This window comes from Piliocolobus tephrosceles, chromosome 1 (genome assembly GCF_002776525.5).
Source record: "Piliocolobus tephrosceles isolate RC106 chromosome 1, ASM277652v3, whole genome shotgun sequence".
Lineage (NCBI taxonomy): Eukaryota > Metazoa > Chordata > Mammalia > Primates > Cercopithecidae > Piliocolobus > Piliocolobus tephrosceles.
This window is the reverse complement of record NC_045434.1, coordinates 120946075-120971250: the sequence shown is the minus strand read 5'-3', so window position 1 is coordinate 120971250 and position 25176 is coordinate 120946075. Positions and strand designations below refer to the sequence as shown.

Below are 25176 nucleotides of genomic sequence, written 5' to 3'. Positions count from 1 at the left end.
CTTGGCCTTGGCATTAGTTTAGATTCCTTTACAGATTAGGGTCCCAGGAAACTGCCAGCCATCTACCCCTTAATCTGATTCTGATCCCACTATGTAAATTGGGTGTATAGGTATCATAAAAACTTAAATCCATGAAACTAAGGATTAGATATAAAAAGATAATATATTTACATTTTCCTAACTATATGTATAAATCATATACTTTCCAGCATTCATTGAGCTCAGTCAGCGTTTTCACATACTGACTGTGGATCAGCCTCTTCTTTTGGATCAGAATGCAAATCTTTCCATTTTCAGAAAAAGTGCTAGAGATATATAGATAATCATACAGTCATGTGCTGCCTAATGATGTTTTGGTCAATAACAGACCACATATACAATGGTGGTCCCGTAAGATTATAACGGAGCTGAAAAATTCCTATTGCCTGGTGACGTCGTAGCCCTTGTAGGGTTATAACTGCAGTACTCATGTGTTTGTGGTGATGCTGGTATAAACAGACCTACTGTGCTGCAGCTATATAAAAGTCTAGCAATACAATTATGTACAGTGCATAATACTTGATAATAAATACCTGTTACTGGCTTATGTATTTACTGTACTATACTTTATATCATTATTTTAGAGTATACGCCTTCTCCTTATTAAAAAAACAAGTTAACTGTAAGCCTCAGGCAGGTCCTTCAGGATGTATTCCAGAAGAAGGCGTTGTTGTTAGAAATGACAGCTCCGGCCGGGCGCGGTGGCTCAAGCCTGTAATCCCAGCACTTTGGGAGGCCGAGACGGGTGGATCACGAGGTCAGGAGATCGAGACCATCCTGGCCTACACGGTGAAACCCCGTCTCTACTAAAAAATACAAAAAACTAGCCGGGTGAGATGGCGGGCGCCTGTAGTCCCAGCTACTCGGGAGGCTGAGGCAGGAGAATGGCGTAAACCCGGGAGGCAGAGCTTGCAGTGAGCCGAGATTGCGCCACTGCACTCCAGCCTGGGTGACAGAGTGAGACTCTGTCTCAAAAAAAAAAAAAAAAAAAGAAAAGAAATGACAGCTCCGTGTGTTACTGCCCCTAAGACCTTCCAGTGGGACAAGATGTGGAGGGGAAGACAGCGATATTGATGATCCTGACCTGGTGTAGGCCCAGGCTGATGTGTGTGTTTGTGTCTTTATTTTAAACAAAAATTTGGAAAGTAAATACTAAAAATATTTAAAATAAAAAAATAGGATAAGGATGTAAAGGAAGAAAATATTTTTGTACAGTTATACATACAATGTTTATTTTAAACTAAGTGTTAATTTCAAGCGATTGGGAGTTGATAAAAAATTAAACAATAGTAAACTAAGTATTATTACAAAAGAGTCAAAAGTTGAAACAATTAAAAAGTTTATAAAATAAAAATGTTACAGTAAGCTAAGGTTAATTGACTATTGATGAAAGAAAAATTTTTAATACAGATTTGGCATAGTATTTAAGTGTACAGCGTTTATAAAGTCTACAGTAGTGTTCGGTAATGTCCTGGGCCTTCACATTCAGTCACCACTCACCCACTGACTCACCCAGAGCAACTTCCAGTCCTGCAAGCTCTATCCATGGTAAGTGCCCTTTACAGGTGTGCAATTTTTAGATCTTTCATACCACATTTTTACTGTTTATTTTCTGTGTTTAGGTATGTTTAGATACACATACTTACCGTTATGTTATAGTCGCCTGCAGTATTCGGTACAGTAACATGCTGTACAGGTTTGCAGCCTAGAAGCAGTAGGCTATACCATTTAGCTCAGGTGTGTAGCAGGCTCTACGGCTTAGGTTTGTATAGGTGCACTCTGTCATGTGCACACAACAATGAAATTGCCGAAGGATACAGTTTCAGAGTGTATCCTTGTCATTAAGTGACACATGACTGTGTAAATAGATTACATACATAAAGGTATTGTATAATCCACACTTATAGCTGAATGCCAGTAGCATTGGTAGCTTGACAAGAATAATGTTCTACTTTTTTGTTTACCTCTTTGCTGGTAGAACCATGGAGGCATTCTTTAGACAATTGTTAATCTCCCCTAATGATGTTTACATAACTTGATTTGGGTCTCATTCCATATTTTGTTATTTCTTTTCACTTCTCCACCTCCTCGTCCCTCTTCTGGCTAGAATAGAGTGATTTTTAAATAATTGAATTTAAGAAATAGTCTGTGTGGGCAGTTGCTGCCACTTCACTTCTCCTCCCTCCTAAATTTATCATCTTATTGTAAAGAAAAGCATTTATAAATAGAATTATCAACACAACATTTTCCTCCCTCTCACCCTCCCTGGAAGTAAGCAGCAGCAGGTCTTTGTAGCAGACCCTCCCCGCTTTAACTTTGCTTAGAAAACCTCCTGTGAGAGGGAAAGCTCCAAGTCCTACTTCTGCTGACTTGTGGTCAAAAAGCTAAATTATGATGAAAATTCCCATTTTGTGTGGAATAAGGAGATTATGAGTTATTTTTGTTTATGGTCCAGTGCAGCTTGTCTAGTTATGCTGGGTTTATTGTCTAAATAAGATCATCCTTCTAGTTCTAGTACTTCTGAAGATGTGAGATTAAAAGCCTTGAAGAACTAGAAAAATCACTCCATAAAAATGTTTTAAAATTCTTAGGTAGGAAAATGAAGTCTGCATGGCAATATCCTCCCAGAACCTTTAAGAAAGACCCAGAAACTCTTAGGGATGGGGGTGATGGGTATTTAGAGGGAATCTAATATTTTAAAAGCTACAATTAGCATCTCTTTTGAAAGCTGCAATTGCTCACTCACTTTTTGCAGCAGTTCAGCCTCCAGAAAAAATGTAAAAATGATTTCCTTATTCTGTCATTAAATCGTTTAACACAGAAAACAAGAACAAATGTTAAGGATTCCTTATGGTTGTGACAGAATGCTGAGGAACAGTCAGATTTTATTTTTATTCATTTGTCCTCTTTTGCTAGTCTTGCAGTTTCTACTGCCCTGTGCAATGCACACACAAGGTTACATTTTTGTTGACCCACTTACTGTAAAAAATGAGTTTCACTCCCTGACACTGAGAAGAGTTTTCAAATGCTTAAGAAATGAGGGACATGTGATTATGGTGTAGGTGGGGTGGAAGTATTTTATTAAATTGAAATTACTTGTGGTATCTGTCTTGAATATTTGCTATGCTTTATTTTTATGACACTTAATCACTGGATTACTAGTCATCTACATTGACCTTACCTGACCCCCAAGTCTGAGTTAGGTCATGTTGCTTCTCCCATAAACCTCTCTACATCCCGCCTTGGTCTAAATCAGAATACTCTTTTTCAATTGGAATTTGCATCATCCACTAGACTATATGCTTTGTGAGGGCAGGGATGGTGCCTCTGGTTTTCATAGTTATATGCCCTGTGCATGGCATATATTAGGCACTCATTGTTTGTTGATTGGATAAAAGGATGGATGGATAAATGAATGAATGCTCTATAGCTTTAATAATAAAACTATACAATAAGTAAAACTTATTATAGCCTGTAATAAGCTTTGTTATGCACTTTCCTATCTTAATCTTCAAACATTTGCAGGGATATTCTCATAGTGAAGGTTGTAGGTAATGTCAGTGGTGCCATTCATTGTCTTGGAATTTTTCCTTTCTTCTCCATTCAGTTGCTTCCTCATCCCTGTTGTGTTTGAGTCTTTTATGATCTTCCTAACTTGTCTCTTTCCACCTTTAATTCCTACTTTAAAGTAGGATTAGCAGACTTTTTCTATAAAGGGCCAGATAGTAAAGATTTTTAGCTTTGTGTCCCAACTATTCAACTCAATACATAAACAAAAGGTGTGGCTATGTTAAATAAAACTTCATTAACAAAAATAGGTGGTGGGTTGCATTTGGATAGTGAGCTGCAGTTTGCCAACCCCTGCTTTAAAGCATTGCCAGATAAGATATATAGATTTCAATATCTTATTTCGCTGTTCAGAAATGACCACTGGTCCCCTCGTGCTAGAACATAAATACTGACTTTCTTTGCTGAGCTTTCAGGCCCTCTGTACTGCATTTCTGTAGTATTGTATCTTTGCACCAGCATTTACCTTGCTTTTTCTCTTGTCCTCTTCTCCCACTATGTTCATGCCTACTGCGAGTCTTTAGGAAGCCGTTTCTTGGAAGCTCCCTGCCCTCCTTATCAATTTCTCATCTTTAATTAAAGACATATATCACCTTCCACGTCTTCTGTGAAGCTTTCCCCAATAAATGGAATCCACCCTGTCATTAACACTTTATTTTATCATGTATGCTATTACATACATGAACATCTATATTTGTTTACATATTGTCTGTGTATGTAAGAATTATCTCCAAATTTAAACTTCCGTTTTTAGACATTTCAAAAAATTCTTTTATAGTTCATGGTGTCTAACACAGTATTGGTCACAGGCGGGAATTAAAAATTAAAATACTCATTTGGTTGAAAGTTGAAAGCAAAATGGAAATGAAATATTGTGTGCTTCCTACTTTCCCTTAGCATTCTTATATGACAGTTGAAGTTGGCTTAAAGGTAGTTCTTTTTTCTAGTGTTAGTAGCATTTTTATACTCAGTTGGTTAATGCTGCTCTTTGGTTATGAAGACTGTGTGGATGTTTTCCATCTCAAATTTGACCAATGTAAGAACAACCTTGGTAGCCTATGAATAGGTTAAGTTCTTCTGTGTTCTAACACCAGGCGGAATACGTGTGTATTTTAAGGAATTGTTGGTCCTTAAAGTAGGACCTGGAATGAGGTCAAAATATTAGAATCTAGCTTTATAAAATAACCAGTTTGATGAAAATCTGAGTGATTGGCAGTGCACTAAAGCATGGTTCATTTTTACTTTGGAATAATGTTAGTGCTGACAGTAATAAACTACTTATTGATTGTGTGAATATCCATTCCCAGTAAAGTGCTAAAACTTTCCAGTGGTATGTAGTAGTGTTTCCCGATGTCAATTTGTTGTCTTTTCCCTCTGCCTATTCTCCATTTTAAAAATTGGTCATCTTGTCCTGATTTTAAATATGACATTTTTATTAGTCTGCTTTTGTTGCTATTAAGAAATACCTGAGGCTGGGTAATTTATAAAGAAAAATAGTTTATTTGGCTCACAGTTCTGTGGGCTGTACAAGCATGGCACCAGCAATCTGCTTGGCTTCGCGTGAGTCCTCAGGAAGCTTACAATCATGGTGGAAGGCAAAAGGGGATCCTGCGTATCACATGGCAGGAGGGAACAAGAGAGAGGGAGGATGTGTGAGGCTCTTTTAAGCCACCAGATCTCAGGTGAACTCATAGAGTGAGAACTCACTCGTTACTGGGAGGACAGCACCAAGCCATTCATGAAGGATCCACTCCCATGACCCAGGTACCTCCTACTAGGCCCACCTCCAACACTGGAGTCACATTTCAACAGGACATTTGGAGGGGATAAAACATCCAAACCATATCAATATTCATTTATTAATTCATATTAATATTATTAAATATTAACTAAGTGTTAATATTTATTACAGTTAAAGATTAGTGCTGGCTTTCTATTCTTTTGTTGTATATTTATGTTGCTTTGGCTTTTCATCCTTCCTCTTTGTTGTGGCATTACTTTAGATTTGATGTAATTTTTCAGCTAAGGGATACTAACTATGTATCAAGAACATGAGCTCAATCTCAGTATTGAACCACACCTTTGGCATTCATTCAACATTGCGATTTTTTTTCTCTTCCCAAGCGGACCTGAGAATGTTACTTGACAAAGCATCAAATTGTTACGAGGTCAGCATGGTTCAGATGGTGCCTTTACATTTGCATATAAGCTATTTATATGTTTGCAGTATTTGTAGATACATGTTAACTATAATTTAAGTTTCCAGTGTTAAATAGTGGTTTATGTTAATTTTCTGTATAAAGCCTGTCAGCTATTTTTGACTCTACATTTGAAAAGACTTGAAAATATAAAACTTGCTTTAAGTAATAAGGTTGATCAGAAATATATAATAGGTGAGGATTAATTTATATTCTCAATGTATTAGAGTTATGAATCACCTTGGTTGTTCAGCTTCATTTTATACTTTCTTATGTAGTGTCAATAATACTACTAGGTCAATAGAAAAGAGTCTTATTTTAATCTTGCGTCTTATTTTTTTGGCTAGGAGTAAAAGAAAGCAAGTGCTTTTTATATACCTATAAAAGTTGGCTGGGTGCAATGGTTCACACTATAATCCTAGCACTTTAGAAGGCTAAGGCAGGAGGATCACTTGAGGTCAGGAGTTTGAGAACAGCCTAGGCAATACAGAGAGACCCCATATCTTAAAAACTGAAATTAAATGAAATGGAAGCTTATCCAATTAATAAAGCTATAGCTAATATTTATGTAAGTGTCTACCATGAGCCCAGTATTTTTTTGGTAGAGCAAGGTAAGACAAATACATACAAGCCATTGTCCTCCACTAGATTAAAAACTTCATGCAGGCATCTTCTGGTGAAATTGATTACTCTTGTTTTTCTGGTCCTTTCTGTTTTTGCACTGCTGCCAGAATCCACTTAAAATACCAGTTTCCTAATGTAAGTCTTTGTTTAACAGCTTCTGTGGCTGAAGAATAAAACCAATTATTATAAGATTTTTCCTCTTTTTTTCTGAAATTCTATAGTTTCACCATAATATAGCTATATACAGATTCATTATAATTTATCTTGCCTGGCGTCAGTGTGTACTTTCAATCTTAGGGCTGCATGTTTAGTTATGGAAAATTCTCAGCCATCATTCTTTTTTTTTTTTTTTTTTGTAGAGAGTGTCTTGCTATGTTGCTCAGGTTGATCTCGAACTCCTGACCTCAAGCAATCCTCCTGCTTTGGCATCCCAAATTGCTGGGATTACAGGCTTGAGCCACCACACCCGGCTCCACTATCTTTTTGGATGTTGCTTTACTGCCTTTCCCCTTATTTTCTCCTTTTGCAATAGCCCCACAATTTTTTAATAGTTTTTATTTATTCATTTATTGATTTTTTTAGAAGGAGTCTCACTCTTGTTACCCAGGCTGGAGTGCAATCTTGGCCCACTGCAACCTCCACCTCTCAGGTTCTCCACCTCCCAGGTTCAAGTGACTCTCCTGCCTCAGCTTCCTGAGTAGCTGGGACTACAGGTGCATGCCACCATGCCTGACTAATTTTTGTATTTTTAGTAGAGATGGGGTTTTGCCGTGTTGGCCAGGATGGTCTCAAACTCCTTACCTCAGTGATCTGCCTGCCTCGGCCTCCCGAAGTGCTGGGATTACAGGCATAAGCCACTGCACCCAGCCAATAGCCCCCAAAACTTATAGTGGAGCCTTTCAATCTGTTGTTAATATTTCTTACCTTCTTTTTATATTTTTCAGTTCCTAAGCTCTAGCTGTATTCTGATTGAATTCCTCCTATTATTTTTCAATTCATGGATTTTCTTTAATGTGTCAATTCTGGAGTATATCCCCCACTCCACTGACCTTTGATTTCAGGGGCTATATCTTTCCTTTCCAGCATTTCTAATTTGATCCTTATGATAGCCATCTGTTCTAATTTGGGCCTGCCTGTTTTTGTTTTATGGCTTCTTATTCTTTTTATGTGTGTGTATGTGTATATATATATTTATTTATTTTCACCTGGAGGATCTCAGGTGATAAGGCATTTTGATATTGCCTTGTTATTTGCATTTCACCCTGTGAGAGTTTGCCTTGTGATTGCAGACTTTGTCAGTTCTCATAATGTTCATTTACCTTGTGTGCTAGGGAATTTTGGTTCGTAGTTTCAGATTGCCTGGGAGTTTTTGTGTGTTTCTCTCCTCTCTCTCTCTCTGTTTTTCCCTCCTCATCTGCTGACCTTCTTGTTGGCTCTACCTGATATCTAGGCCTTTGGGTTTAGAAAGAGACCTTAATGACCCAGGCTTCCATCTCTTGGTGATCTCCTCCCAGGCTTGCTTCTCAGGCAGGGATGTGGCTCCACCTCAGCCCTGGCCTGAGGGCAATGGTCCCAATTTCTCTCAGCCTCCTTCCCCATGTGGGAGAGCCTGACTCCACCCCTGATTTCAGGCCAGCGGCTTTTCACCTAGGTACCCACATGAATGGAACACCTAGCCACCTCTGCAGGCTTCCAGCTGTGTAGCCAGAGTCCTACGACTGTCTTGATTGTTTCTGGGCCACAAAGATGTTGATCTTGCTTTTTAATTTCTGCTGTGCCCTTTATTTCTTCTTCATCTTTAAAAATATTTAATACATGCATACAGAGGGTAGTTTGGAGTGTACCATGTCGCCATTAAGTAGGTCCAGTCTCTGCAGCTTGCCGTTCAGTGCCTTTTTCAGCCTTCCTCAACTAGCTTTCCAAACTCATTTCCCTCCCCTCCTGCGCATGAACCTTCTGCTTCTACCAGGCAGTTTCTTACATCCTTGAATGTGCGCGGCTCCTCCTACCTCTGTGTTTTTCTTACATGCTAGGTCCCCAACTTGGTCTCCCTTCCTCCCCCTCTTTGCTTCTCACCTCCTTTCCATCAGGAGTTGGCCTAAGTCCAACCTCCTCCTCTGTGAAGCCTTCCTTAACCTCACCAGACCATAGCAATCCTGACGTTTTTTGAAGCCTTTCTGTTTGTATTGGTTATTGGCCTTCCTCATCCCTCTTTCGTATTGAGAGTCACCTATCTTGTGGATGTGGGCCTTGAATCCCCACTGAATTCCTTGATTGAGGTTAGAAAATGTCTTTTATTTTTGTTATCTCCGAAGCATCTGGCATTGAGCTATGCTTACCTGTTTGATTGTGGGTATACTCAGTCCATACTTGCCCCTTTTCTAATATTATGTAGGTCATCTGTTTCTTCCAAAAATTTGAATTTTACTGTGTGTGCACGTGTGTGTCAGATCTTTAACTTAGAAAGGCATATTTTTATTGCAACTCCCTCTTACACACACATACGCATACATGTGGATGTGCATGCATGTGCAAACAAGCACAGACACCATGTGCACATTGCTTGTAAAGTCATTGGATTTGCCCGTAACAGAAACCTTTGGTAAATGACACAGTCTCTCCTTGATAGTGAATGTCTAACCAACTCAAAGGTTGATATATGTGGGAGAGAACTGTTTTTATCAGTTTAGAAATAGATATTTTTCTCTCTTGGGCAGACTGTTGTGAGTCCTTCAGCCTTCTGTTATGAAAAAGCAGTAGACTGTAAGAGAAAATCAAGAAGTCTTCATTTGAAAGTGAGCAAAATAAGACTGACCCATTCCATCTCATTTTCCCTTATTTACTCTTTAAGTACACATTACTTACTCTCTGGTAGCTCCTAAATATTTATGGTTAAGAGGGGAAAGGCTGTGTTCCCACTTCCTATTAGGAACCTCATTTCCATGCTCTCCTGCCTTTTGCAAACATCATCCAAGGATACTCATATCTTTTTGTCCTCATCACTGTTATTACCTCCCTTCATCCCTGGAAGACTTTTGCTTCTACGTTTTAGCTGCCTAGGCACTGCCAACATTCTGGACAACTGTAACATTTTTCTAATCATTATCATCATCCACTGTTTCTTGAATACCTTCTATGTACCTGACATGGTATTAGGTACTTTATATCCATTCTCTTATTTATTTAACCTGCTATTTACAGATGTGAAATCAAGACTCAGAGTGGCAATAACTTGCCCGAGGTGTCACAGTGATCTTATTTTAAACTTTCTTAACTTCAGTTATCTTTATTTTTGTTCACTTGAAAATTCGTTGAGTAAACCTTCTTATTGCTTAGCACATTGCTTCTGACATCTTGAATCCTGCCAGCCTCCTTTAAACATTTCCCCCTCCTCCTAACTCTGCTCCATGACCTCTTTCTGACCCTGCCTGTTTCCCCAGCCATCTCAGTTCACCTCTTTCCTTCTGTAGCCTGCATAGTCATTTTTGCTTTCTTTTTCCAACATTCTCACTTCTACTTGGACATTCTGTAACCACTTGATTACCAGCCTCCAAAATTAGATCAATTCAACCATCTGTTGTATCTGTTCCTCATCTCTCTCCTGTGAGCACTGTTGGAGAAAATCCCATAACTTTGCCAATTGGCTCCATCTCAAATGTGTTTCTAATCTACCCGGCCCTTCAGTGCTCCTAATTAGTTGTCTTATCCCTTTCTTTTTGGCTCCTTTTCTCTTCCCCACCTGGCTGTTCCAAAACTTTTTAACATTTTTCACCAACACAGCCCCTTGCTGATCTCCAGAGTCAGTTGACCCTGCTTTGAAATCTGCCAAGAACATAGAATTTATCAGAAGTAATTTCCTCTAACTTGCCTCTTCTCTATCTCAAAGTTTCATCCATTTCTTCCTTCCCTTTTAAATCCAAAGAAACCCTACTGTTTTCCAATGGTAACTCTACCTACCTGTGCTGTTCTTTCCAGACTCTTCCATGATGTTGCCCTAACCACTTCCTTCCCCTTTTATATCTTCAGCCTCTTCCCCTCTGTTTGCAGGTCTCCTCACCTGCAAATGTGCACATCCAAGTTGGTAGGCTGGTGGGGTTTGGGGAGGAGTCTTCCCTCGGTCCTGTCTTCCTCTCACAGTTTCTCCTTTATGGCCAAACTTGGGGAAAGAGAAGTTTCCCTGCACTGCCCCCTCACTTGTCTCTTTGGTACTCCTCCGCTCTGTAGCCGGGAGGTGGCCCCTCATTCTGGTGAAAGTCTCTCCCACAGATTACTGCCGACTTCTCCAAGGCCAGATCTGATGGGCTACTGTTAGTCCTTCTTCTCCTAAGCCTGCCCCTTAATGATTGTCCTTACATTGACTCTTTCTCTTTGGGTAACCTCCTGAGCATTGGATCTACACTCCCAGCTTCCTCTGGGTGTTACCTGGGATGGAGAGAATACAGGTTCCTTCCACTGCCAGCTCCTCTTTGGTTTCCTAGCCAAATCATCTCATCTTTATTCGTCTAGTCATCCAAGCTAGACATTTGGAGCCATCTTTGACACTACTTCTACATGCCTTTCCCTCTGTCACAGCAGTTACTAAGTCCTATCAGACCTCCCTCTAAAATGCCTCTCTATCCCTCCATCCTTACCACTGCTGCCCTAATTGGGGTCTTCATGAACTATTGCGTAGCCCTTTCTGTCTTCCTGTCTCTTGCCTTTAATCTCTCCTCTATACTGTTGTCAGTGTTAAATTTCAGAGACACAGAGCTAATCAAATCCTTCTCATGTTTGACTTCATTCAGTCGCTCCACTCTGCCTACTGGGTCAAGTCTGGCTCCCCTGGCTTTGCATTCAGAGTTCTTCCCTGTCAGGCTGTGTGCCTCCTGCCAGCCTCCTTTCCAGCAGCTCTACCTGGCATCTGACCTGCATTTTGCAAGAGTGCCATGACCTGCCTTGAGTCAACCTTAGCACTTGCAGTCCACTCTGCTTTCCCTTCTTTCTCTGCTTGTTTTTATATTTCTTGACCTGGCTCAATAGTTATCTTTTTGATAAGCGTTTGTGACCCATCTAAACAGAATGGCTCTTCCTGTCTCGGCTCTCCTAGGAGTGCTGACACTCTCATATTATAGTCAGTTGTACATGATTCTCTCTCTCCTCTGCTTTCCTTTAAGCTTCTCTGAAACATCTTTGTTTCCTGAGGTTCCATAGTACAGTATAAGTGCCTAATAAATATTTATTGAACTAAAAGTTGGTTAATGTATCTGGGTTTGTGAATGTTAAAGTGCTTAGGAGCCTGGGTCTCATTGTTAGCATATGAAGCACTAACAAAAACACAAATTTCCACCTTTAGCTTTAATATACAGTAATCTGGGAGTTGTGTGTGTGTGTGTTTTTTTTTTTTTCTAGAAATGTGGCTTTACACTAAAATAAGAGAAAATAAATTTTAACTGAGTTTGCATCAATATAATTTTGGTGTTCAGATGAACTGAAAACACTCATGTAATGGTTGGCTGAGTCAAGCTGGGTGTCAACAATCTGTCATCTAACAATCGAGCTCTTTGTGATTGTTGAAAAGCATATATTAAATTTCTCCAGAAAAAAGAATCTATTAAAAATCATGTAGGAAGGTGAAAGACTATTTTATATAGCATTATAATGAACCCAAATTGGCTTGTTAAGTCTTGAAGTCCCTGAAATGCACAGAGAACACTGTGGGAAAATGTACACATGCCTTTTGAACCTGATTTTATCACAAACCTTAGTCTTTTTATCTTAATATGATGCCAATGAAACCATACCCAGCTACATTTCATCTAGTGTTATTGGAGGAAATATGCATCAAATTAACAGAGGCAAATTCTTTCAGTATTGTACGTATTGGGTACAATATACACTACTTGCGTGACAGGTGCACTGAAATTGCAGACTTCACCACTATACAGTTCATCCATGTAGCCAAAAACCACCTGTACCTCAAAACCTATTGAAATAAAAAAATAAAAAGTACTTTCGGTATTGTAAAACCACAGTTATGGAAATAAGTATCAATGCACACATCACATTTTCTGTGTTAATTTGTAAGCAATGCAAAGACTGAAAACACTGTTACAAAGGCATAAAGAGACATAGGAGTACAGAGGCAGTTATGGGTGTATTTATTTTTTCCCATTGTTGTATTTGTTCATTAAAACTTAAAACACTATAGTTATGTATAAATTACCATGTTGCCAAGCATGTATTTTTTCCTTTAATTTCAATCCCATTAAAACAAACCAATTTTATTTTAGGTGCTTTTTGCCTCTGTGGTTATAACTTAAACCAGGGATAACTAGTACACTATTTTTTATTCCTTAAAGGACTTGGGAAAATGTAGGAAAGAAAATATCAGTGTGGCAAAAAGTCCATGAACATTTTGAATCAGGATTTTGACCTCAGTAGGATGCTAACATTCCAGGCCATTGGATCCTTTGGTTCAAGTTATTTGAACATTAAGACATGGTTACATTCATTTCTGTCAAGGACCTTAATCTTTCATTATTCTTTATAATTTGCTGTTTTTGATAGCTAACATGTTTTATTTATTAACCATCTGTACAATATTTATATCTATAATTATTAGACATTTTCCTACCATGATTAGGTAACTGGGCTGTTTAAAAAAGAAACACCTCCGGAATAGCTAAAATTTTAAAGTTACTACCTACATCTGCCAAAACAGATTAGTAGCAGATTTCCAGAACAGAACAAATTGTCTTGATCTCCTTACCTAACACTTTGTTTTATGTCAAATCTTACTGCTTTCAGGGAACAAGACTTCTTGATGGAAGCTTATATTTTGACATAAAAATTTTGGGGGCTGCAAATGTAAGGCAATTTTATCCTTATTTTTCAGGTTGAATATTGCTACATTATTAATTTTATGGTATTCATACAATAAGAATACCACATATTCATGATAAACTTGATTTGGTCCTAACTCACTATAACTCTGTTGAACTTACTAATTATATGAGCTTGAATATTATATTTGAGAAATTAAAATCTCTTGGTTATATAAACAAGGGCTAACTTCTAACATAATATTTATACTTCAGGTTTCGCTTTCTTTATAACCATCTTCATTGTCATTGTTATAATTTATTTTGTATTTCAGATTCATTAATTCATTATCGTAACAACAAAAAACATTGGCCAAGCAGAATTAAAACTTTAATCAATCATAATACCTAAGCATGGATATTCTTACAATGACAATTTCTTTTAAATTTAGAATATTCCTGAAAATTCTTTGAACTCAGGCCTGATGAAAATCATTCAAAAACGTATTTATCTTTTAATGCAACACATATTTTTTAATAATTTTTTAAAATTCATTCAGAATCACAGCTTGCCTAAAGGTCATTATTTGTCTCTGTTATGGTGATAGAGAATGTTGGACTGAATATGTAGTGATCACAAGACAAATGCTGGTGGTCTTGAGACATTATGTTAGCTAAGGGTTTGAGCTTTAGAGTCAGACTGCTAGGGTTCAAATTCCAGCTCCACCAATTCTTAATTACATGAATTGGGGCTAATTACTGCTTTGTGCCTCAGTTTCCTCATCTGTAAAGTGGGTTGTCTCAAACATTTAATGCATGAATATGTATAAGCTGTTTAGAACTGCCCTTAGCATATAGAAAGTACTCAAATATCTAGCTCAGAATAATTGACATGTCAAGTAATATATCTAACTTGTTAGGAACTTCAGATAGTTGTATTAATCTATTTTTGAATAATAAAACCAATAGCCATAATATTTTTCATGGAATTCAAAATGCAAATGCAATTTTACTATAATGTAATTTTACTATAAAAATTAAAAATACTAGTAACTGGCTATTGTCTTTTCTGGGATATTAGGAATTTTACAATACATGGACATTTGGAAAACATTGTAGTTTGGTAGTCCTACCTGTGACTACAAAAAAAAGCATGAAGTTATGCTTTGTTACGATGTATATTAGGTCAAACCAGGCACCCATATGGCTTATCTATCTATCCCATCTAAGATTTCAAATGGAGAATACTTGTGTTTCTCCTTGAGGTTTCCTCAACCGTGGCTGAGTACAAATGACCCAGAGAGACCCTCAGCACAACCCCATAGGATAACCATGTGATACTTGAAGTTTAAATATTCCTGTCATCCAACACTGTTGCTCCCTGAATAGAAAGGTCTCATGGTGTTAGTTATGCTTTTGTTAAGTGAATAATCTTGGAGACTTGAATAATTCTCTTCTCCCCTTAGTGCATTTCTTGTTTTTTTTTGAGACGGAGTTTTGCTCTGTCACCAGGCTGGAGTGTAATGGCGTGATCTGAGCTCACTGCAGCTTCCACCTCCTGGGTTCAAGTGATTCTCCTGCCTCAGCCTCCCGAGTAGCTGGGATTACAGGAATGTGCCACCATACCATACTAATCTTTTGTATTTTTAGCAGAGACGGGGTTTCACCATGTTGGCCAGGCTGGCCTTGAACTCCTGACTTCAGATGATCCACCTACCTTGGCCTCCCAAAGTGCTGGAATTACAGATGTGAGCCACCATGCCAGGCCCCCTTAGTGCATTTCTATTAAGATTTTTATTTTAGATTGAAAATGAAAGGAAGTTAATTTGTTACAAAATACTGATGTCAGAATAATTTGCTAAACCCTTTTTACTGATCTTTTATTTCCCTTTCCTTTATGCCATATAAAGAAACCATTGGAACATGTTTTGTTTTGAGGACTTCGGTATTATATTTTTATCCCCTAGTGCTTAATAGATACAACCGATGGTTCTGTAATTATTTGTCTAATGGATTGAACTGGTGGGACAGAAGGTCCATTCGTCGGCCAAATGGTGTCATCATTTGTTTGCAGAGGGCTACAGGGCCAGTTAGACAACTTAAGAGAGCAAATTAGGGGTTTGGAAAAGGAAATAGTGGGGCTTGTGGTGAACTGTATCTGAGGCCAGATGAAATACCAGCCAGGGCTTGTGAGCTCTGTGTGAAAGTAAAGGCTTTGGCCAGAAGACTAATGAATATATTCTCCATGTGAATAATAGAAATCTTTAAAATGTTCTAGACTACTTCTGTTTTCCAGTTCACTGGGTACCATGGTTCATTAAATAAGTAAATAAATAAATGAATAGATATGTGTGTGTTTATATATATAAATATATGAAATATATGCACATACACATATTTGCCTCCTCTATATTGAGGTACATATGAAATACTTCACCCTGTAAAAAAGTTGGTTTAACAAAGGTCGCTTGTCTAATGTTTATTTGCTACATCTCTGTTTATTGATAATTGATGGAGCTTGCAAAAACAACTTCGTTCTAAGTCATATGTAATATGAAGAGTTTTCTAATTTCTGTTAGTGACAACATGCACAACTTTACTAACTGGAACAAAAGTAAAAGTTAAATATTCTCAAAAAAGCACTAGCTGAGCTACACACACACACACACACACAGACACACAGACACACACACACACACACAGACACACAGACACACACACACACACAACATACCTTTGTGGCATTCTTATAGCTGGGGGACTTAACTGGCTCTCCCCTCTGACTGCTTGCCAGACTTAGAAGAAACCGAAAAAGAAAAAGCAGGTAGAAAAATTTTTTATGCTCTAATTGCGAGTGTGGTAGCTGGTGTCCCTCAAGTGGAATGTATATGGGCTTCAAGGCTTTTGACCAATTTCACTGGACTTCCTCAGGGTCTTACCTCTTTTATTCCCACTGTGGGTTCAGGTATATTTATAGTATAGTGCTCTGATTCTTGATAATCTCGCTCCTGTTTTGAAGTATTAGCATGAACCACATACAAGAAAGTTAATAGCCAAACCTTTTCCATTCTTCCTACAGCTCTTGAAACTGGCAGCCTTGAGAACCACCCATTTCCCTTACTACCTCTCACCTAAGCCTTTCTTGGTGTACAATGTTAACGTTACACTACATATATTACTATTTAATGTTGACACCGCTGTCTTTTCATTTCACGTCTGTTATGATATTGTGGGTTTCGCCCTTTGCGGTCAGGGACCGTAACTCTTTGACACACTGTGTTAATAGGGACTTACTCAGGAAATGGCTGTTCATAGGGTGTAAAATTCACTGCAGTTTTGAAGCTGAGAAAAAATACCTTGAATCCTTTTGTAAGTTCTTTGGAAAATGGACAGATTCTTTTTTACTGATAACCTATATCATCACCAAATTGAACCTGTCTTATAATTGACTAGATCTGTTAATAAAATGTTACAGACTAATTTGAGAAATAATTATCGGGTGGGAGAAAAGGGCATTTACTAGAAAATCAAGTAAACTTTGTTGACCTCAGGCATTTAATTGGAAGAATTGAGCAAAAAATTTGTTAATGTTTAGATTGGTTTGTGTTTTTTTCTAACCACTGTTTCCTGCTTAAAAAAAAATAACTGTTTGGCTAACTTTCTGTAACTCTCTTTTATCTTTTCCTGTTTTATGTCTGTTGTCCCAGCATTCTGATTACATATCCCAATCATGCTCCTTTTACATGTTAGTATCTAATATGGTGTCTTGTATTGTTTACTTGAAAATTGCCTATTGTTTATTAAATTCTGACACCAAGACTCTTCTGTATAAATGTTTTTGGGTCTTAAGATCAGATTTCAAATCTTTCAAATCAAATGATCTTTCAAATCAAATGGTAGTACTTTGTGTCCCCTTTAAAGGAAAGGATTTGTAAGATATTTATAAATTCAAGCATTCTTAAGGAATTTATTTAAATTGCTGCTAATTCTGCATTAGAAGCATGCCATTGACATTGATATGTATTGAATTAAATTTAAGGATAAATAATCTCAAAGTATATTCTAGTAATCTTTAATTAGTTAGAAGTATCTTTTAATATTTTTAAGTAAAATTCACTAATTGCAGAAATGCTTAGAGATGAGTTTAGGCTACCTACCAATTTTTAAATTAAACCTTAATTTTTAGTCACTATAAATAAATTAGTAAACCTTTTAAAATATGAAGTTTTCTTACAATCACTTTGCATAATTGAATATCTCTTTCTTTCTTAGCTAATGCTCTGTGTCTCCCGTCTTTTTGTTTCTATTTTGGCTTAGTTTATTTCATTGATCTTTGGTGTAATAGACCTAAGCTGCCTTGTGTGGAAGGGAGAAGCTGCATGACTTGCTAGAAGTTTTACATGTGATGGAATTTAACCTCAGTTTATGTCTCTCCCTGCACAGTCCCTTCAGTCTGAATATGTTCATTACTAAGGCCTTGCCACTCCAGTGAAAGCTGTTCCTCTCTTAGACACAATTTCTTCATCTGGACGAGCAGTGGAGAGGGAAAGCAACTTCTTGCTGGAAGAATATCTCTGCCTTCTTACCTTAAATGAAAGAGAGCACTAAGATAACACCTTCAAGAGACTTGAAAACAGAAAACTGGTTAATGACTACTATAAATGCACTGAAACTATGTTTATGGAGATTTCCATACTTTTAAAGACAGTTTTAATGTTGAATTTGGTATTTTGAAGGGTTATTTTTAATGTATTTTGGTAATACATTTATTATATTTACATGTACAGTGTTACATTATATATGTATTGTGAACTTTAAAAGACTATTTTGATAAATTTATAAATATATAAAATTATGTAAAAACAAGACTATATTTTGATTTAGATTTTCCTGCTGTTTGCTACCAAAAATTTGTATTTTAAGTCTATTTAGTTTTAGTATGGTTTTGTCTCTAATGAATAAAGAATTCCTTCTTATTAAGAAGAAGTAAGGGAGAAAGGTTTTAGAAAGTGATTTTTATGCGCCCACTATAAATACGGCAGATCAGTTCATTCTTTTGGGAAGTCAGTTTAATTACACTGAGTTTATCCAAGTTTATCTCTACCAAGAGTATAATGGCATGGGATGACTTATTTAGGACAATTCCCTTTCCCATTGTTTTTGTTGCTGAGCCAATTTGAGTTAGTTTTGCATCCTGGGGGGCTTTAAAAAACTTAGCATGCAGTGGAAGATCAGAATTCACTGAATATTTCTTCTGAGAGCATGGTTTCATGGTTTTTCTCTATGAAGTGACTCAATATTCCAAATGTTTTTCTTTCCTTCCTTCTTTCAAAAGAGTTCTTAACCCAGTTAGAATATCCTGCTTTGGGTACGAGGTTGTTGTTGCCTGTAATCACACATGGTTTGACATCAGTTTTAAATCAATGGAGAGAAAAAACTGAAAAAGATGCTGCTAAGTAGTTCTCTGTATTAAAGGAGATATTTTTAAAACAGGGTACAACCCCCTGCTGCACACGCTAGCATATCTGGAACCTAATATGAAAATGAAAGGACCCTTATAGGTACTCACAGCCCTTTCATGTAAGTATGATCTGATATTTAGGTCTTCAGAAACCCGTAGGTTTCATTTCTATGAGGAATCAAGGAGCCTTGCATCCTGATATCCTTCCAGGCTGCTTAAGAATGGACTGCTTCGACACTGAAAGCGCTAGTTAAATGGATTCATATGAAGTGCTTTACTCCCAACCATTGAGTTATTTATAATGTATTTATTGGGGGGGGGGTACCTTGAGTCTATTATGTATGCTTCATCAAAACATCTTGTTCATGTTTTATGTATTTTAAAAAGGCATTTGAATGAATGTTTGACTCAGGTTTATTAAATTAACCTTCAGTAACTGCAGTACCAAAAATTACACTCAACTGATAAAAAAATGCATTGTATGATTTAGGAATCAAAAACTAAAATAAGTGGAATTATGTATCTTTTCTAAAGTTGAAAAAGTAAAATATTTTATTATGAGTTATTGTAAAAAATTGGTTAATTGTATAGGAAGATGACAGTATTTTTTCAAGTTATAAAAAGTAATTCAGATGATATTTGAGAAATAGGGGAGAGGGAATCATGTTGACAGTTTTAGTTCTGTGAACACTAATTTGTGTGAAGCTATTAAAATGATTGTAAAGTTGACTACTGTAAATTTTCCATAATTATGTGTGTATATATGTCATATGTATGTACATGTATATGTCTTAAAATTACTTTACACATGTGCATACATAGACACACCAAGAAGTGGATGTATATAATATAGAAAGTATATAGCAAAGTAATTCTACTCTGATAATAAAAATTGTTTGACATGTATTTTGTTATGAATAGTTTATCTTCCAAAAGATATTTTGCTCTATTTTAAAGTGTAGAAGAATACACTGCTAATAAATAATAAAAGTTTTATGCAATTCACTTAATCTTTGGCATTTATAATTTGGATTTTTGAGTTATCAATGTACTGAAGTCTCTTTATAATTTTATTTTTGGTTCAGTGTGGTCGGTGCCTTGAGTGTTTCAAGATCTCTATTCTGGATTTTAGTTTATCTTTTATTGACTTTCTAGGTTGTGGCCACTGCCTGAAATACATGACAGTGAGCTCACAGAAATTTTACACTTTGAATTTCACAAAAATCATATAATGTTAGGTTCTTGCTTGCTTTCTCTTTTTTTCTCTGTCAATAAAAGATTGATCCTGAACAGTGTTTTGGGTCCTGCTTAGTCATTTATGACTACTGATGACGATTGTATGATTGGTCATCAGTTTCTTCAGAAAAAGAATGATATTTTTCTTAAACAAGAAATTACAGAAATAAATCAGTTGGAACAAACCTCATACCTGTTGGATCGATGCCCTGAAAAGTCAGCTTGGGAGGAAGAAGCTACATTATTTATTGGAGATATTTTATATAGTAAACTGGATCTCTTTGCATTATGATGTTTCTGGGGTTTTTTTTTTTTCTTTCTTTAATTTCTTTCTTTCTTTTTTTTTAAGAATGCAAAGGAAAGGTTGTGGATGAGAAGGTAGTTTTACATTTGGAATTGGGAATCTGCAAATAGCTGTCCTCACAACATTGCATGAAACGATTGGGGTACCAAGGTTTTCATAGGACCACATCTTAAAGAAGGAGATTTCTTATGAAATAATGAACCTGTTTCACAGGGAAGAAGGAAATCTCTTTTTGTACAGATTGGGTTTTTATGAAAAAGAAAGTAAAAAAACAAATCAATTAGCTGGTTTCAACAGATTTCTCACCTATTGAGTTTACATGTTTCTTTTTTATCCTTAGATGTAAAATGATTTATAAATCTCAAAACACACCTGGGAAAACTATCTATGTGATTCAAATATAGCAGGAACATGAATTTACCAACTATACACAAATGTATTTTGAAAATTGTTTTTACTTCTATGCTTTCTTCAGTGACATGTTAAACCATTAATATGTTGAGTCTAATTAAACCAGTTGTTAGTATATAAGCAGAACAGGACTCCATGGGCTTCATGTCATATAAGAAGTCTGTACTCAATCCAGAAGTACCGTCATAAAGCAGAGTCCCCTTTGCAACACTTAGCAAAGCAAGAATTTGGTCACTGTATGTCTCCTCAGAAGATTAATTAGGGGCAATTCCAATTACAGAAGGATATAATTTACAGCAGAAAACTCCTTTATTTACACATAGGTTGCATAGGGTTGACAACTATGGCATATAATGGAAAGTAGAAAATAATTGTATTAAGTTATTTTGAGCTGAATTGAAATGTTAATATATTCCCACCCAGTTCCCTCTCTATGGATTGAGTTATGATAATCATATCAAGAAGGAGAAAAATAGCTTTTCTCGAGAATTTTAAACTTTTTTTGCTAAGTACAAGGAGAAACTTACGTTAAAAGACTAGTTTTAATGTGAAACGTATTCGGAACAGGTTTTAAGTGGACAAACATAAATTAGCTGACCTTTTCACTCTCCATGCCTTGTTTTAACCTGCACGCCACTAAAATCAAAGTAAATCACATCACCACTTGGTGGTGTCTCCTTTGGTTCGAATCAAGTTGACCACACGTTTTTGAGAAGTTGTACTGCAAGTGAAGAATGGGGCATGGTAATAACTGTAGAAATGACTCTGTCTGCAAATATTTACATTAAAACTTCGGATTTGGGGGTAGTAATCTATCAAATATATAGTCATCCCTCCATATCCATGGGGGATTAGTCCCAGAACCTCTGTGGATACCCAAATCAGAGAATGTTCATGTCCCTTATATATAGCAGTGTGGTATTTGCATATAACCTATGCACATCCTCCTGTATGCTTTAAATCATCTCTAGATTGCTTACAATATCTAATAAAATGTAATGCCATCTAAATCATTATTATATTGTTTAAGGAATAATGACAAGAAAAAATGTCTGTACATGTTCAGTATAGTAGAGATGCAATTATTTTTTTTCCCCTGAATATTTTTTATCCCTGATTGGTTGAATCTATGGATGTGGAACCTATAGATATGGATAGCCAATGGTATTTTGTTTATTTGTATTATGGCTGTCTTCCAAAGGGATCTGAAGTGGCTTCATAGAACCAAGCAGGTGTACCATAGGGAGAGTAAATAGGGGCTTTGGACATTGAATTTTGAGGCAACTGACACTGAGGCTTGAAGCCGAAGTAAAGCAGCCTCTCAGACATCACAGGAGATCTGTCCTTTCCAGACTGGGTGCATTTACGCCACACACACACTTTTAGTCAATTCCAGGACTCTTCATTGGCACTTACTTTACTCAGTTTTTAAGAAAAGGTTATCTCCAAGTGAGACTGCCATTCTTGATATTCAGATCCCCAAAAATAATTATGTCGAGTACGTGGAAGGCCAAAATTGGAACCAGACATCAGATTACTATGAGAATCCATCTATCCACCTACCTACTACTCTCCTACCAACCTACCATATAACTGGGCTTTACTAGAGCTAATGTAAGTGTAACACACGCTTTTTTGTATTGGGAAGTTAAATAAAACTTGGAAGACACAGGGTCCCACAGACTAGAGAAGAAAGGAGCTGGTCTTTGTGAAAAACCCAAAAATAAATAAAACAGTGGAGGAGAGGGAGCCATTTTTTAAAAATCTAGGTTCCTTACAGGCAGAGAGACATTTTGTTTTAAATGGAAAAACATAAATTGGATACCATACTTCAACAAGCATGTTCCAGGCAGTTTTATTAACTCAGGAAAGAGGTCACCAGTTAACTTTTCAAGCAGCTTGGGGTTGTAAAGTAATGTAGCATCTGCCGAGTGTGACCAGCAGGATTGGAAAGGTAGGCCTAGCTTTTTCTGATTTGAGGTTTTGTGTAATATTCACTTCCTCTTTCTCCCTTCTCCACTTTGCATACCAATGTGTTTCACAAGCATGGCCGCCAATCCTAGACTTTTCCTGCTGCTTCAGGCCCAGCTGGTAGCTTACTTTACCATTTTGGTGCCTTCAATGACCAGCGACTAAATGGCCAGGCACCACGTCAAATGACAACACTCCAGGAACTATACAGCTAACATCTGTTAGCAGAGACACTGGTGGCAAAATCCCTGGGCTCAAACAGTCTCGTATCACATCCCCATAGAGCACCAGCCCCGGCGTTTTCTTTCTCTCATATTGCTCTGGAGGGTGAATCAGAGATGCTGGCCCTGAGATGGCTGCTGCCCTGTCATGACAAGAAGTGGGACTGCTGAGTGCAACCTTGAAAATCTACTAAGCTGACAAACTGTGACTTTGCTTTGATCTATTTTAAAGTCAAATCTGTTGGGGCAAATTATCCTTAATTAAGGATTTCTGTTTAAGTGACAAGTAGTTAGGATTGTTAATTTTTAAGGTAAACCAAAAGAGGAAAAGTTCACTCATCTGGTCTGGAGGAGAGATGAAAGTCAGTTACTAAGTCAGGATCTAATTATTTATCTAATTAGCAAAGCCCTGTGTATTGGGAGCCCCTAAGAGCATTCCCAGTTTTGATAATTTGCTAAGAAGGACTCACAGGACCCAATGTATAGTTATACCCACAAGCTAAGATTTATTACAGTCAAAAAAATACAAAGCAAAATCAGCAAAGGGAAAAGGCACATGGGGTGAAATCTGGAGGAAGCCGAGCACCAGCACCCACGAGTCCTCTCCCCGTGGAGTCGCACAGGACACACTTAATTCCCCCATTAGGGAGGTGTGACGTGTGAAGCATTTTCTACCAAAGAAGTTCATTGGAGACTCAGCATCCTAGGTTTCTACTGCTGGCTGGTCACATGGGCAGCCTTTGTAGAGCACGATCAAAATTCCAGACGCCCAGAAGGAAAGCAGGTATTCCAGATAAACCATATTGTTTACACAGTCTAGGTGCAGTGAACTACACTTATCATTCAGAGGAAGTTTTATATCAGTGTAGGGGAACCATTTACCAGTCAAGTTCTCAGGCACAAGTCAAAGACAACCTTACAAGCAAGCCATTCACAAGACAGTCTCAGGCCTGATTTTAAAATACTTTTCTGTATACCCTAGATCACAGCCAACTAATTTCGTGGGAACTAAAACCCATTTAAATTAATGTGCCGTTTTCCCTCAGGCTGTTGACGCAAAACCTGTGTTTTTAGAAAACTTGTTTATGGAGGGAAGAGTTGTGATCTAGGAGACGGGAACTCTATCTTTTGGGACTCTAGTGGTCCAGATGGGCCAGAGCTCTGGTTTCTGTTTTGTTTTCGAATGGATAAATTTGGAAGTGGTGCAGCTTTCCCTTATAGAACACTCTGCTGGCCACAGTAAACCTGCTACCACCCGATGTCTACAATATTCCAACCTCTTTCAGGCCAAACGAGTAGGAGAAACTCACCAACTCATATTTGCTGTAAGAGATAAACTAGTCTCAAAATTTTGCTCTCAATATCTATGCCACCTCCCTGTTATATATGAGTAAAAGAAATAAAAATGTAAGTTAATGCAGTTTTAAAAATACTGCAATTTAAAGACAAAGAAAAAAAAGAATAGTAACAATTAAAGCTAAAAAAATAATGATTGTAAAAGGTAGGCAACAGAGGCTTTTAAAATGATAAACTTAAAACAATATAAATTAAAATACAACATTTATAGAAATGGATATATCTTAGGGCAATAAGAAGATAGCATGTAGGTTACTTACAGATTCGTAGCACTTTAGTACCTTGTTTGGCCTACAGTAATTGAATAATTAAAGTTACCCCGAAGGCTTAACAGCTTTTGAAAGTCTACAGATGCCAAGCTGTCAATCTAAGTGCGATCATTTTGAGCTGACAAAATGTCTTGCTCGTAGGCCTTGTCCTTAGACTCTTCCGCCTGGGGATTTTGGTTCACAAGACAAGTCCAGGGTAGCTCACTCTTGGGATTAGGCTAAATGGAAGGCCTGTGGGCATCTGTAACTTTCTCTGCACATATATCTCTCTTGCTTAGGAATGTTTTAAACTTTTAATTATTTTTTATGTTTTATTTTTTAAAAAAACCAAGTTTTTAAAAATGTGTTCTTACCTTTTAAGTCACCTTCTTACATATTTTCACATGCCACATGAAGTCAATCCTCTCAGCATCAGCTTGCTTTCCACCTTCTTCAAGAAGCCTTTCTCATTCTGGGTTTGGCAAAGTATAATTTTTTTTTTTCTCTCCCTAAGCAGTGACATCCTTAATTAGGGCTGTGTGCCTTTTATTACTGTAACCCACGTAACTGAAACATAATAAGCATAGGTTAGGCCTTTTTTAAAATTCCACTTTGTATTTCTTTTCACATTTTATCTGAGTTCTTCAGAAATGGTTACATAGATTCATTTTCTTGAGTGGGGCTCTGGCGATTACATCTAGAGTTCTGACTGAAATCTGGTTTGGGACAGCATCCTACGG

General features: G+C 37.2%; 1 protein-coding gene across 2 annotated transcripts in view; it reads left to right on the top strand.

Moving 5' to 3' along the window:
* Nucleotides 1-19692, top strand: part of CDC14A (cell division cycle 14A) — a 169613-nt gene extending 149921 nt beyond the window's left edge. Inside the window, exon 16 of one of the 2 annotated variants that reach the window (XM_023191294.2) lies at nt 17672-19692. In XM_023191294.2, the coding sequence (XP_023047062.1) occupies nt 17672-17701 (30 nt within the window). In that variant the 3' untranslated portion in view covers nt 17702-19692. Of the gene's footprint in view, nt 1-4103; nt 5833-17671 lie in introns of those variants that run through there. The other variant, XM_023191296.3, reaches the window with a different exon arrangement.
* Nucleotides 19693-25176: the final 5484 nt, after the last annotated feature.